Genomic DNA, 16,059 nt, shown 5'->3' with positions numbered 1-16,059 from the left:
TTTTAACATAAAGTGAGTCTGGAATCATAATACCAAAGTTGTGTCCATTCACTGAGTCACAAGTCACATGTCTTGGGTTTAAAACTTTATTCTATTGTGTTATAAGTTAGAATTTAAATAAATATATGTTCTAGTCAAAGGTTCAAAATTAAATTTGTCACATGTAAACAAATATCATAGTTAAGAACAAGTCATAATAGATAAGTCAAACTTATCTTAAGTTTGATCAAATTTATAGAGAAAGTTGTCAAACATTATGATACCAAATAGTTATACTATGAAAATATGTTTCATGATGAATCTATAATAATACTTAGAAACCTTTTGGAGAGGACATCTATGGTGTTTTCACTTTAAAAAAGACTCTAGTTGTTCCACTTTATAAAAATGGTTTGGTAGATCTACTTTTGTAAAGTGAATATGATGAGAACTGTCAAGACAACAGCCCAGATCGAGTGGAAGGAGGCAACAATGAGGTCATCATCACAGTCGGGTCTATTGGGTGCTCAGTCCTCAGTCGTCATCGTTGCCAGGAATGAAAATACTCAGGCGTTTGAAAGTTGTAATAAGCATCTTGGATAGACTTAAGTCTGCACTTTGTTCTGGCATCAGTGCCAAAATCCTGTATGAACTTGAATGTTTGTTTGCTTTTTGAAATATAAAAGCAGGGGTGACCTTTTGTCTAAAAAAAAGTGACTGATGATATACTACTTTATAAACATGGTTGTGGTGGTTCCACTATCTACATAGGTGCTCAAGGCATCCTTCCTTGCACCATGTGCTGCCCTACATGCGTATCACAGACGGCCATTCCTTGGAACTTGGAAGTGCAAGGAGCATATCTCGAGTGTAAATAGATACTTCCTCCGTCTCAAATTATAAGTCTCCAAGAATCTTGGAGAGTCAAAACTTATCAAGTTTAACTAAATTTATATAATAAGATAATAACATTTATGATACCAACTAAGTATCATTAGATTTTTTATTAATTATATTTTTATAGTATACTTAGTATATTTATTTGATGTCATAAATCTTTGCAATTCTCTCTATAAATTCGGTCAATTTGAGATGCTCTGACTCTCCAAAATGGTTGTGGTTGTTCCACTTTATAAAAATGGTTATGATAGTTTCAATTTATATAATGTGGTTGTGGTGGTTTTACTTTGTGCAGAGATGGTTACAGATTAATTTTATTTTATCAAAAAATAATCAATCAATCACATATAAACCAATTTCCAAGTAATGGCAAACGTGTATCGTGTATCGCAGTACAAGTATTCGAAACAACGGTGGATCGGAATATCACATATCGCTTCACAGGCATGCACCCTGTTCTCCCCAGTTCATCCTCGATGGCCCATCATGTGAGCCTGTTCGCTTGCTCGCATACGATCATGGATTATAAGTTGGAACAATATTTTTCTCTCACACCAAACCAACAAGCAGTAAATAATTCACGATCGTTTACGGCCTGCCGAACAAGCTGGTGATTTCCACAAACAAACCATTAAGAGAATGCATCCATGAATTGGCTGAAACCCTCTGTATTATGGACTCCGCACTGGTATTCACATCACTATAAAACTTATAACGAGTGTCAACCAATCACAAAGATTGTCATCAACTTATCTGCAATCAGCACAGTGAAGGGGCTATTTGGTATCCACTATCCGATGAGCAATAAAGGCCTAGATCTGGCTCCAATATTGTAGTATGGTATAGGCAAGGAAAGGAGGGCTGGACAGGGTTGGTTCTAAGGACCACGGGCTCTGAAGAAACACAAGCACCCGCCCGCCTGGCCTTCTGGTATCATGCCACCGCCCTTGCTTGTGTCGAGGGCCTCCAAGAACCGCACCACCTCGTCCATGTCAGGACGCTTATCCGGGTTCGCGTCCCAGCACTTCCGCATGATGTTCGCCATTGGGCTTGGGCAGCAGCGAGGAATGTCAGGCCGCAGGTTCTGCACACACAAACAGGTGGAAACCATCAGGTGTAGTGAAGGTTTGGCACATGCATGCGCACACAAAGCATTATTGATCTGTTCTGCCCAATATGTTCAGTATGTGGACGATTATCAGCAGTGAATCCAGAAACTGAAAACAAACCTGATGAACAACGGCGGATGAGACATCCGCAAAACTGAGGTCTGGATATGGCATGTCACAGCAGTATATTTCCCATAAGCATATGCCAAAACTGTAGACATCACACTTTCTATTGTATGGCTTGCCTTCAAGAACCTGCAGACACCAATAGAAAAAGAACAAATAATTACTCAAAGCACCTGCCACGATACAGAAAGGAAATACAACTGAGAGTAATCGTTTTCGTACAAATCTTAAACAGTAGCGTAGTATACCTCTGGGGCCATGTAGCCAAGTGTCCCTGTCGCACCTGTCATATCCTTTGGATTCTGAGCCTCAACACGAGCAACACCAAAATCAGCAATTTTAAGGTTTCGCTGTGTGTCGAGCAGCATATTTTCAGTTTTTACGTCCCGATGTACTATCTTTCTTGAGTGTAGATAGCTCAATCTGCAAAAGGGACCAACAAGATAGTTACCACAAGATACAAGAAACATACGCTATAGTGACCCAAGTTTAAAAAAAAAAGGTTTTTTATGTATCTTGCTTACCCTCTAGCAAGATCCAGTGCTATCTGAACAACAACTTTGTATGCAAGCTTCCTTCGCCTGTTCTTTATTAAATATTGTTTTAGTGTTCCTCCAGCGAGATATTCAACCACAACACAACATGCTCTTGGCGGCAGCTCAGTGCGCCCACCACTGTTGGAACTATTGGCTGGAATCTTAAGGTCTGCAGTACCCATTGATGCACCAACGAACTGCAATAATAAAGAAAATAACGAGTAAACAAACTATGTAAGTGGACCACAAGAAAAAGGCTACTACTACAGAGTAAAGACAGCACCAAGACATGACAGTCCTGACTCCTGAATAAACATTGCACAGAAGATACATGAGTGTGCAGCTTAGTGCTAAAACATAGTAAGCTGAAATGTTCACCTTTGTAACATTTGGATGGTTGAGCTCATGCCAGACAGCAACCTCCTGCTTAAATGATGCTCGCAGTGTGGCAGTTTCAGTTTCTGATGCAAAGCCATCTTCACCCCAATCCAATAGTTTTACTATATATGTCATTAAAGAAAAAGAATTAGCTAAACATATGAAGATCAAGGTGGTGCTGTTGATTATTTGGTAAAGCTTCGCAACATACTAGAAAAGGTACAAATTTCAATTTTATTATGTCCACGGTTCAGGTGACTTCATCAGTACGATAACATGCTAGTGAGAACAGCTGTCTTAGATGATCTACAGGAATTAACCATCGCAATTTCTGTGTAAAGGACCAGGACACTGAATAAGCTCATGAGTCATGACTCATGACACCACAAATGCCCCAAAATCAGGCACCTGTTAAAAGTGAAGCTGTAATACCTAAGAAACTGAAGCTGTAACAGGTTTCAGAATTGCCAATCAAAACCTCAGACTACAAGAAAAAACCTGAATCCACAAAGATGCAAATACTTCACAGTTCACACACAAACCACTGCAAAGAAGCTCTTTGCCACATAACGCATAATTATATACTGATCACTTGTGCCGTTGTGCTACAATCCATTTATGCCGTGCGTAGACATGAGAGCTCTAATATTATCCATGAACAAGCATTGTTTCTGAACTCACACGGAAGGTGAAACAAGGCAGAGGCAACTCTTTGCTAGAAGCCAATAACAGAAGAGGACCAAGAACAACGAATATTCAGAACATATAGTAAGAGCTTGTTTCTTATGTATGTATGCCTCATTTTTAATTTTAACCAGCTGATACTAAATGTGTCATTTGCCATGCTAGCTTGTCCGGCCATTATGAAAACGATTCACCTATCTACTGATGAAAACCAATAAATCCTCTGCAACAGCCGAACCGCGTAATCTCAGAGTCACAGATAAACCGCAGACGAAGCCAGGATGAGGAAACAGAACAGGGGGTACCTGCGACGTCCTGCCCATCATACGTGCCGCGGTACACCGTGCCGTAGGTGCCCTGCGCGATGACGTAGCGAATCTCGAGCTTGGCGAGGTCGATCTCCCAGTCCTCCCTGGGCCCCTGGTTGTACGACCCCTTGTGCTTCTCCCAGGTCTTGGCCAGCTGCTTCTCCAGCTGGATGTCCAGGCTCTCGAGGTCGATCTTGTCGGCCCGCACGTAGGACTCGTTCTTCGCCGCCGCCGACGACGCGCCGCCGCCGCTCGACGCCATCGCGGCCCGGGACCGGCTTCCGGCTTCCAAGAAGTCAATTTCCCTCCCTTACCGGAGGCTTGCAGCCTCCGCGGTGGTTGCTACCACAGTTGACCCCTCCGCGCCGCCGGGGGCGGAGGCCAAGGTCGCCAATTCTTCTACACAAACAGGAAGGAGGTGTAAAGGGGCCGGATTTCGGCGGAATTGAAGAAAGTGAGCCCTTAAAAGAAATCTTGGGACACGAACTGAGCAGAAGCACTGCTCCAGAACAAAGCAAGCAAATCGCTGCGCAATGGGCGGACTGGAGCGAGGGGGGAGAGAGAAAGATTCGGATTTGGATTCGACTGCAGCTAGCTCCGATAAGAGCGAGTGATTCCGCCCGAGCAAGCGAGGGCGTGCTTACCAGCGGGAGGAGGAATCGGTCGCCAGGTCGCGGTGGATCTGCAGCTCCAGCACCAGTACACGGGAGGGGCGGCGGAGGCGCGGAGCAGGAGGACGGCGAGGATTGCGGAAGGAGAGGCGAATCCGAGGCGCCGCGGCTCCGTGGCTGCGGGATGCGGTAGACGGCGAGGCGGGAGCCGGGAGCAGGCTGCGGCGACGGCGAGGCGGGTTTGGGGCGCAGGAGGCAGGAGCAGAGCAGGTGGAAGAAGAGGAGTTTGCAGAAGTTTGGGCCGCGCGTGGTAGATGGATTGTCAGAGGAGTCGGAATCGCAGGCAATAATTACGAGAAGGATTAAAATCACGTTTTCAACGTTGACACGGCTAGTCGTGCCACCTGTGGTTGAACAAAGGAATTTCATCACGATAAATAAACAACTCCCGTGTCCGGGCTGTGTTTGAAACCGAAATAAGCCCATGTTAAAACAATACTAGGTGCTATGTGAATTTTAGATTAAATAAATACAATCACGAATCTCGTGGCGTATTAAAAGTGATCTACAGTTAAGTAGTCGACCCATGGTGAGTGGGCAGTTGATGGCCCCGCTGGCATGGCATATTCTTTATGTAATATAGACGGTAGGAATAGGTTGTAATAGTCCAAGACTATTTTTTTTTTTGCTATCCTGTCATTTTTGTTTATAGAAAGTATTATTATTAACATTAAAAAATATTCTCATGATTAACATAATGATACTTAGTCAGTATTATAAATATTAGTATTTTAATATATATACTATTTGGTTAAACTCAGAACCATTTGACTCAAGAAAAATGAGAATTACATCCTTTTAAAAAGCATGGAGTAGCAAGCAATAGATTATTAGAAGGCACTTTTGCCCTCCTATCTATCTCTATTCATATGCTCATCCAATAAAAATTACTCCCTCCATTACAAATTATTAGTCTTTTTCGTTTTCGTAGATTTATAGTTTTTATCTAAATAGAGTGTACATCTAGAGGATAGTAAAAACTACGTGAACAACTTGTAATTTAGAATGAATAGAGTAAAAAAGAAAAGATATTATAGACAATTTCATACATTCACCTTTTAGTTATTAGGTTTAAATAACACATAGCCAAATATTACCATCCAATATTATTAGGTGTGAGCCATCGGACTATTAGCCATCACAAAGACCCCAACATAAGGGTATCTTTGGATACCAAGATCTAATACATATATTGTTTATTTGTATCTAAATCCTCGCCTAGTTGTTAGCTCACGGTCCTTAACTCATCTAGATAGACCTAAAAAGTCGTTTAGGATTTTTTTTTAGAAAGGGGCTAGAGATTTGATTGGTCTTTTTGGTTACGGTTATTATTAAAATATTGATGAAAAGGATTAAAAAATAAAAAATCAATAGGAACAATAATACAATGTTCTGGTCACATATACAGCTAATTTATATGAGAGAATAGGCAAATCTATATCTATTATCTGTCTAAATGGTTGTTCAGCCTATTTACATTCTGTTTAAACATTGTATGGTGGTATATCATTTTCGTTTCGATTGTTTATCCCATTTAATGTCCATTTAGTCTAAATAATGATCGAATGACAAGTCAACAACTTTTTACTATTATTTAGCTTTTAGGATAACACCACTTTCATCATAAATATAAAGTCCATCAACACATAGGTGCTATCTCCAATGCGTCACATTGATTGGAAATGTCCACATTAACATATTATCTTAAATAGAAGATTTATATTTATAAATGTTAACAATCACTTTGTATTGTGACTCCATCTAAGTGTGTTTATATAATTATGATCGAATTTAAAATGATTTGACTTAGTTAAGACAAACATATATGGGTTTACATTTGTAATCAAGGAAGCATATGTAATACCATGAGTTATTTGATTCAAACCGGCAATGATCAATTCAAATGGATTGCGACCGAACAATTATGTAAAAAAAAGGTTCATTTATGCAAAGTGGTTTGATCTATTACGACATGCACCGTATGTGACAGTTTTCATTTGTTTTTACGTCCGAAGCGTCTAATCGACCTAGGAAGAACAAGAAAATAAATATTATCCCCTTCATGTATGTCGACACGTTAACATATGAAAAAGACTTTTTTACATGCATGCATCGCATCAAAGCACTACCTGATTTTGATATCTGAATGACCAAATAAAATTAAACCCCTTTTTTGGGGAAAACGCTTAAGTGACTAATCATTGCAGTTTGCACTATTAGTATGTAATTATGTACCTAATGACTATGAGATTTGGTTGTTGTGTGCAGTGGTGGAGATAGGGGGGCAACCGGGCAAGACCCCCTAAGTCCCTATAATTTCCACTGAAAAATTAAAATTTGATCAAATTTTGAAGAAAAAAAATTGTACTACTATCCCCTTCCTAAAAAAAAAGAGGGAATACATTTCTAGCTCTGACTCTGGATGTTTACTCGTAGCTTCTAGGTATGCGAGCTCAATATATATATATATATATATATATATATATATATATATATATATATATATATATATATATATATATATATATATATATATATATATAGGGAGAGGCTATTCAGTAGCCGGCTACAAAATAAGTTATTCTGTAGCCACCTCCATTTACTATAATTTTATATACTAATTTACCATAATATAAATACATATTTACGATAGTTGGGTTACTATAACACATGGGGATATTTACCATAACGTTATATTAAACCACTTAGTAAGGAGTTACTATAATCTCATAAAATAACATAGTAATTATCGTAACTCAAAGTGGCTACAGAATAAGTTATTCTGTAGCCAGCTATAGGATAGTAGTTCTATATATATATATATATATATATATATATATATATATATATATATATATATATATATATATATATATATATATATATATATATATAACTCCTCCTGATATAGATTGAGCAACCATCTTGTAAATATAAGAACATGAACATTGAACAGTTTTAGCTTATATTGGGGTTTCTTGTCACTTGGAGATTCTGACAGAATTATTCTCCAAGAATATGCTATAAACATCACCCGTGTACATGGATAGTGTGTGCACATGCACATACTTTGGTCGGCTTTATTTTATTTAAAAAAAAAACAGTCGTGTTTACATTTAGGCCTTTTCTGGAAGGTGACAAATATTTCCCATTCACGGTGCCATTGAACTATTTTGATAAATTATTGTGAATAAAATTCATGTATTCACAATAATGCGGTTGTTTGAGCATTATTGGTCCTCTTTTTCGAATTGCATGATTGCATTATTGGTCCTTGGAATATTTCATAACAAATGGACAAGCAGGCAACAACATAAAGTATAGGACCTTTTGTACTTTGATGTGAAAACTCGTGCATCATTTGTACCTTTACTTGTCGCGGTGGGTTTGACCCAATTTGCTTGATCTTTCCTTGAATTAGCATGCATAAATAGTACATCTAATTAAGTACCTATGTCGTAACTAAAAAAGAGCTCAAAGTACTCTTATATATATAATAATATCCCCGCCTTGAAATATTGAATTTTGAGTTTTGAGTTGTCCTCATTCAAATTATTCTGAGATTGACCAATTTTGTAGAAAAAAAACGATAATACTTGTACCAAATGCATGAGCACTATTATGTACTGTATATGTTTACCTCTCACGACGTACGCAATGTTAATACTTTTCCGTATAACTTTGGCCAAACATAAGATATTTTTTACTACTGGTCAGATGCTCGTAGGGGATATGAGCTTACGTGTATATATATACATACGCGAGCATCAACATCTTTACTGTGTTTCTAAAAAAAACTGATATATATAATAATTGCTTTGTGCGTACATGTACAAGTGGTTTGCATGATGACATGTGTATGTATGCCTTGAATTAGCTTTCCTAAATTAATAACGACGAAAGTGGATAATTTAGGAGCATCTTACCTGTCCTACAGTAAAGTGAATTTGAGTCCATATCACTTTACTACTTGTTAAACATACAAGGAGGAGTGCAAAGATGCAAAACATTTTTTTGGACAACAAAAGCAGCAAAACATTGAGACTCCCTTTGAAATGTGAGATTTTTTTTTTCTATTTCTGTGTTTTTCCTATGAAAAAAATGAATGGGTTCCTATAAAATTCCGGTGTTCTAAAAGAAGCTTGGGCCCAGTTTAGTTACCCAAAAATTTTGCAAAATTTTTCACATTCCCCGTCACATCGAATCTTTAGACGTATGCATGAAGTATTAAATATAAATAAAAAATAAAACTAATTACACAATTTAGACGAAATCCACGAGACGAATCTTTTAAGCCTAATTAGACTATGATTGGACACTATTTGCCAAATAACAACGAAAATGCTACAGTGCCCCATTTTGCCAAAAATTTTGGAACTAAACTGGCCCTTGAATGGGATTATGGGAATGAACAAGCATACCTACCTACCTAAGAAAAGAATCATGTAGATTAATGTAAAAAAAGCAAAGCTAGGATTACTTTTTTTTTTGACCGAGGGAGTAATAAAAACAAACAAACCAACCTAAAATTGGCTCTCGCTTGCTTCAAATGGCATGTCGTAGTACGTCGTCGCAGCGTAATGGAATTGAATTGGATTGAATAATAATTGGTTGGGCAGGCGTGCCCGGTTGTTGTGTTGACTTTTGGATCCGAGTCGAGAGGCGTCGACGCCACGCGTGCACGCACGTGCGGCGCAGAGTCAAACACTGCCCACGACCACGATCGAGAAGCGTACCGTTTAGTTCCACTTCATTTTGCAAATTTTTTCAAGATTTTCCGTCACATCGAATCTTTGGACGCATGCATGAAGCATTAAATATAAATAAAAAATAAAACTAATTACACAGTTCAGACGAAATTCACGAGACGAATCTTTTAAGCCTAATTAGACTATGATAGGACACTAATTACTAAATAACAACGAAAGTGCTACAGTACCATTTCGCCAAAATTTTTTCAATCTAAACAAGGCCCTAGTAGAACCTGACGTCCTGACCTGCATGAGCAGCAGCACCAGGCCCTTGTTTAGTTATCCAAAATCCAAACTTTGGTATTATGTAAAAAAAGATTTTCCGTTATATTAAATTTATGGTATATGCATGGAGTACTAAATGTTGACGAAATTAAAAACTAATTGTATAGTTTGGTTGTACTTTACGAGACGAATATTTTGAGCCTAATTAGTCAACGATTGGACAATTATTACCAAATAGAAACTAAATGCTACAGTAGTCTACGGTGTTTCAGGCGACGCCGATTCCTGGCAACTAAGGGCCCGTTTAGATTAAAAAATTTTGGATTTTGGCTACTGTAGCACTTTCGTTTGTATTTGACAATTAGTGTCTAATTATGGACTAATTAGGTTCAAAAGTTTCGTCTCGCGATTTCTCACCCAACTGTGCAATTAGTTTTTTTCATCTATATTTAATACTCCATACATGTGCTACAAGATTCGATGTGACGGATACTGCGCAAATTTTTTAAATCTAAACGGGGCACATGGCCCAGGTTGGGCGGTCCGGCCACGTTGACTGACGGACGATGATGGTCCTGGATGTCAGGCCAGCTCGTGCATGCATGCGTTTCTCTGCTACACACAGGCCACAGAGGGAACAGGGAAGGGCCCGTCTTGTCGTTTCGTGAAGCATCAGCTTCTGCCGACTGCCGGCCGGCTTGGTCACTAAGGATGGCAACGGATCGGGTTCGGGATGGATATCCGCGAGTTTTGGGTCCGTGGTTTTCGGTTTCTGTTCCTAGTTTTCACTCACGGATTTGCGGGTTCGGATACCCAAAATACCGCGGTTTTGGGACGGATCTTTAAATTGACCCGTGGAGCTCCATCGGGGCCCCGAAACTTTTGGCCCACCAGCACCTAAGAAACCTAAGTATATAAGCATGGAATCCTTCAGCGCTCACCCCTCACCCCTCAACCCTCGTCCGCATCCACCAGGCGCCGCAGCCGCACAGCCGCAACCACATCCACCCAACGGGGCGACGAGCGACGGGCGACGGCGGCTCGTTCCTTCCCCGCACGGCCGCACGCAGGTACGGCGGCGCATCCTGATCGGCGACTCCGGCGTCAGCAAGTCCAACCTGCTCTCATGCTTCACGCGCAACGAGTTCAGCCTCGAGTCCAAGTCCACCATCGGCGTCAGAGTTCGCCACCCGCTCCCTCCAGGTTGACGACAAGGTCGTCAAGGCCCAGATTTGGGACACCGCCAGCCAGGAACGGTACGTTTCGTTTCAGCTCGCTCCAGCTCGCCTCAGCCTCTCCCTCCGCCGCCGACGCGGCAACTGGTGGTAGATCTGATCTGCGTCTCATCTCAGCTGCTGCTAGCGTGTGCGTCCTCGTTTCAGCCGTGCAAGCGTGGGGCTCTGCGCTTTGGATCTCGCTGCCGAATGGAATTACACGCGACGAATCAGTAGGCAGGCATCCGATTGTAGACTAGAGTTGTAGGATGATAGGATATTCTTTTATTGCCCAAACGAATTTATGAGACTGTCTGGTTTTCTCGTACGCAGCAGGTGGCGTGGACTGGAGATGACTTTCTGAAGGTTACTAGGTTTCTTTGTCTTGGCTCACGATGATCATTTGACGACCTGGGCGGACAGATCGGCCATTTTTCCTTTCTATTGTATTGTATGCATGCAGCATGCCTGGCCAATAATAGGTATAATAGTGATATTCTGATAGTTTCACTGCCTGTTCATTGATATATGAGCAGTTTCCTTTCCTTTGTGATTTTGGTCCACTTGATTTGGTGTTGATTCTGATTGATAGATTCACTGCTCAATCGGAGTTATTAGTTGCTTGCTGCTGTGTTTGCTTTGAATGATAGGTTCGTAGTTGTAGCTTAAATGATTACGATTGCTGTATGTGCATTTTGGAGTTCATTCAAATCTGTTGGTAATCATTCTATTTTCTTGCTAACTTAGATTTGTGGTAGCTAGGACACGAACATAATCTCTACGGTAACGGTGGTAACATCCTAAAATGTTGAATGCACCTTCATTCCATATTTCTGCTGCTTGCCTGTTCTTCGTGCAAGTTTCTGATCGATTCTGACTGTGCTTGTGGTCCTCTCATGCTTCATCAGTATACATCACTGATAAGGTCAATCATTTGCTTGTTTCGGTTGCATTCAGTCTGTTGCATGATTCTTGATCGACTGTTTGCAAGCAGACGCGCTACTAGCTTTGGCATGTACTGCATATTATTATCCGCTCTACTTGTTCCATGATTGCAAAAGCACATCTTGGAAAAAAACACCAAACCGATAGCTCATTAGATTACAAATATACCTCACCAAAGCATCAGTTTGCATCTTTTTTTTCTTAAGTCAAATATCCATTAATCACTTTGTCCAGCCAACTCACTGGACACTAGAACATGAACAGCAACGTATTCATCTTGTTTCATACTGCACAACAATGATCTCATAACGATGATTGAGGCACTTATGTGTATGCAAGCATGGTCTCATAACGACATGTTAGGTAAGTGCAATTTCTATAAGTACGTGGTTTTCATTCCGTATAAGTTATATAACTAATTTGTGAAAATCACATCAATGCAGGGTCTCATTCTATTTTTGTTGGTGCTTTGATGACTTGTCTTGATGAAAAAGATGAAGAAATGGTAGTGCTGTTGTTTCCTTCTATATTCAATTTGTGAATTTACAATGCGATGAACATTCAAGTAATGAGCTACTCTCTATTTTTATTTCACAGGATGAAGATGATTCCACCATAATTGATAAATGATGAACTCTGTAATAACCTGTTTGGATGTTTGGACTTTGCTACTTTGGACTATCTTCTGTACCATGTATGCCTGTACATGTGTGTAATATCTTTTGTTTGGACTTTGCCACTTTGGACTGTAATACTTTTGTTTGGACTGTAATATTTGGACAGTGTGTGTTCTGTAAATGGCTGGATGCCTTGACTATCTTTTGTACCATGTATGTTGTACATGTCAGTGTATCATAGCTGCTACTTGCATGTTCTGTACATCTTTAATTGCAATATCCTCGGGTTTCGGTTAATCCGTCGGGTTTCGGGGATCCGCGGGTTTCGGTTTCGGGGATGGATTTTCACCCGAAACGATTTTCGGGGCGGATTCGGGTTTCAGGTTCGGGTTTCGGTTTTGAGTGCCAGACACTCCACCCGATCCGAACCCGCCCCGTTGCCATCTTTATTGGTCACGGCTCACGCGTGTGCAGTCGCTTTCGGATCGCTCCATCCATACATTTGGGTCCGTCGCGTCCGCGTGCCAAGTCGCGCACGTGCAGCATAAGCGTGTCGTTGCCGGGGCCCAGGGGGAGAACAAAATTCTCAGGCACCGGCAGGTGCTGGTTGGTTCCGGACCGCCCGCTCGCGCCCATGCACGCATGGCTGCAGCTGCGACTCTGCGAGGAGCATTGTTTTAAATCTCCGGCTAAGCCTCTTAGCTGCTGACCTTCTCAACAGCTAAGCGCAGATATAGCCGGACATAGCTGCAGCTAAGCCATTTAGCTGTTTTTTCAAAAAAAAATGAGAAAAAAACACATGATCTTGACATAACTTGATAATCGATACTAAATCAGATCACCACAAAACCAGAAGATTCACATAAGTGCATGACAGTAAGAGGTCAATATGAATTTATATTTATCATTGATCTTGATCATTACTCGTGAAAAAAAATATCATTCAAAAAGAATTGATTGAGAATAATAGAAAAAGCTTAGTACAGTCCTACACATAGCATGTAGAACCAATGAATGATTACAACCAAATCTGCACAGAGGCTTTGGGTTACAGTCATTTTCTGAAATGATTTTCTGATACACTTCAATATTTCTTTATTAGCATACATTTTTCTTCAGGTAAACACAATGATAGTTACATTTTCCATATGACGAGTTATGCAAGGTGCAGAAGAAAGCCTAGCTCTGACATTTTTAACACATTTTACATGCTTACAATTCAGCACCACCCTCATTACTCATCAGGCAACAATGCATTAGACTTCCTACAAATGTAAAAATGTCCTGGTTTGGTGATCAATTAAGCCATCCGCAGCAACTACAATAACTAGCATTTCCAGTGGACCAAACTAGCAGTTCAGATAGCAGCAACTGATCAGGACTAGGATAAATTCAGAAGTAGCATTCAAGCAGCAAGCAACAAAGGCCACTGATATGATACAAACATATTCCTCATGTGAAGCACAAGGGAAAATTCAAGATGCGTTCCCAAGTCCCCTGAGAACATTTCTGACAGTAGACTTCCAAACCTAAGGCAAAGGACAGAGTTTGGCGACAAATGTATTCGTTCATTTTAATCATAATAAACACGACTACGAGATGTCTAGCGGGTTGGATAAAAATTTGAAGCACCAAAATCACAGAATAAAGCTTTATTATTAATTACTAATTGATCCATAACTAATTGATAGGAGTATATCATTCAGGTTCATAACAGATTATTGAAACATCAGCTTCACTAAAGTACATTATTCAGGAAACAAACAGAGCATTGAAGAAGCTTGCCAGATTGTTGTGCCATGGCGTCGTCGTTGGTGCTACTGCTTCAGTGCTCCGGTTCCACGGCTTCAGCTGCCTCCGCGCCGCTGCTCAGCTGCCTCCAAAACCGCCGCTGCCACCGGTTAGTCGCTCCGCTCGAAGCCACCGCCGCCACCGGTTGCCTCCGCGCGCCGCCGCCGAAGGGCACAGCCGCCGCCGCCGGTCCTCTCGAGTCTCGAAGCCTACGCCGCCGGTCGCCGCTGCGACGCGGCCGCCGAAGGGCACAGCAACAGCAGCCGCTGACGCCGCCTCCTCTTTTCTGCGGAGCTAGAGAGTGGAGTGGAGACTAGAGAGATGAGTGCTGACTAGGGTTACGTATCCTCCTGCTCTCTGGTCGTTGGGCCGGTTTACTTCTTGGGACAGGCCAATTTGGGCGTTTCACAATTTAGCTGCGCTAAATTAAGGCCAATTTAGCGGCTATTATCGGCTAAACGCAGCTATTAGCGTACTGCTTTTCTTAGCGCAAAAAACTGCATCGCTTAGCTGCTTCCATCCCCAGCAGCTATCTCCGGCTATAGCTTAAAACTTTGGCGAGGAGCCAGCATCGTACCAAACCTGTCAGCATTTGTGTGAGAGAAAAACACTATTTGTTTTTTCCGCTTCCATTCTCCTGCTAGCTTGTACTAGTACGTTAGACGGCGGCAGCGTCGATTTTTTTTATTTTTTTAGCTCTTTTTTTGAATTTTTTTCATAAATATGTCTCTGGAGGTATGATTTTAAAATCTAGATTTTTAGGTCATCGTCATCATTGTTGGCACCAAGCTTATACGTCTCAGCGCCATCGTTGCTGGCGTCGAGGTCTTGGGCTCGACGCAGATATGGCGGTGACTTGGCAGACAGCTCGGCGCCGTAGATCCTGGTGTCGAGCTTGGCGCAGTAGATCTTGGCGTCGAGCTCGGCGCCAGGATCTACGGCGCCGAGCTCGGCGCCAGGATCTATGGCGCCGAGGTGGTGTTTTAACCCAGCCCCCAACCTTCCTACCCAAGCCTTCTTCCACTTCTTTCTCCTCCGTCTCGGGTTTTTCTCTCCCCACTTCGCCCTACCTCACGAATCAGCATATTATACCTTGGAAACTTTGATTTGATCCGTAGATCTTCGAGAGCAAGGTATCATCGCTGCCCTCCTAGTTTTTTTCGCATCGATTCGATATATATTAGTCAGATTTTTTAACCGAAGAATCGTCACTACTTAGGGTTTCATGCAATTTTTAATATTTGTATTATACAACCGTAGGATGCCAAAGCGTGAAAAAGCTAGCAAACCAAGGTAACCTCAGCGCATGTTGTTATGTTATGGGTTCATTGTTGTGCATCAAATGGGAAACTCTAGGTTTAGGGTTTAATGTTAATTGCTTTCGGTTCTTAGAATGAAATTGGTTGAATTGTAGTTATGGTCGGATGACCGGAAATGCCTTCGACCCATTGCCTCTGCCTAGTGGTGTTCTAGTGCCCATGTGCTTTTACGATGATCCTTACAAGGTAGCCAAGTCCGATGAAGATGACACGTATAGGCAGAGGTATTGGATGTGTTCCGCTTTTGCATTTGAGCCTACACTTCGTTAGCGCCGCATTAACAAGATGGTGATGAATTGATGTTTGTGTCATATGACATCTTGCATGATTTTTTTGTTTTGTAACAATTGCATTTTTTGCCGACCCCTCCACCGCTCTATGATTTTGAGCAGTGGATCGACACTAAGATCAAGCCTGGAGACAAGGAATGGATGCAAAAATGTTACGGTGGGAGGCAGAGGACAAGGAGATGATGGAGAAGAGACGTGGAGAGGAGGCTACAAAAA

At 41.2% G+C, this 16,059-nt stretch overlaps 1 protein-coding gene and 1 long non-coding RNA gene across 3 annotated transcripts; one reads left to right on the top strand and one right to left on the bottom strand.

Moving 5' to 3' along the window:
• Positions 1–1,519: 1,519 nt before the first annotated feature.
• Positions 1,520–4,963, bottom strand: LOC136507897 (serine/threonine-protein kinase 52-like). Of its 2 annotated transcripts, none has more exons than XM_066502491.1 (7): positions 4,665–4,963; positions 4,018–4,419; positions 3,029–3,150; positions 2,639–2,847; positions 2,363–2,537; positions 2,109–2,243; positions 1,520–1,963 (listed from the first exon to the last, which is right to left on the bottom strand). In XM_066502491.1, exons 2-7 carry the CDS (start codon positions 4,280–4,282, stop codon positions 1,757–1,759), a joined length of 1,113 nt encoding a protein of 370 aa, XP_066358588.1. In that variant the 5' UTR covers positions 4,283–4,419; positions 4,665–4,963; the 3' UTR covers positions 1,520–1,756. The 2 variants fall into 2 exon arrangements, with proteins under 2 accessions (XP_066358588.1, XP_066358589.1); XM_066502492.1 differs by having other exon boundaries at positions 4,018–4,416.
• A 5,663-nt stretch (positions 4,964–10,626) lies between these two features.
• On the top strand, positions 10,627–12,645 carry LOC136509424 (uncharacterized). Its single transcript, XR_010772347.1, has 3 exons — positions 10,627–10,923; positions 12,270–12,331; positions 12,424–12,645. It is a non-coding gene; the product is annotated as an uncharacterized lncRNA (long non-coding RNA).
• The last annotated feature ends 3,414 nt before the right edge of the window (positions 12,646–16,059 follow it).

Source organism: Miscanthus floridulus, chromosome 15 (assembly GCF_019320115.1).
Source record: "Miscanthus floridulus cultivar M001 chromosome 15, ASM1932011v1, whole genome shotgun sequence".
NCBI classification, from domain to species: domain Eukaryota; kingdom Viridiplantae; phylum Streptophyta; class Magnoliopsida; order Poales; family Poaceae; genus Miscanthus; species Miscanthus floridulus.
Note: the sequence above shows the minus strand (reverse complement) of the source record. Positions and strands in the feature narration are given on the sequence as shown.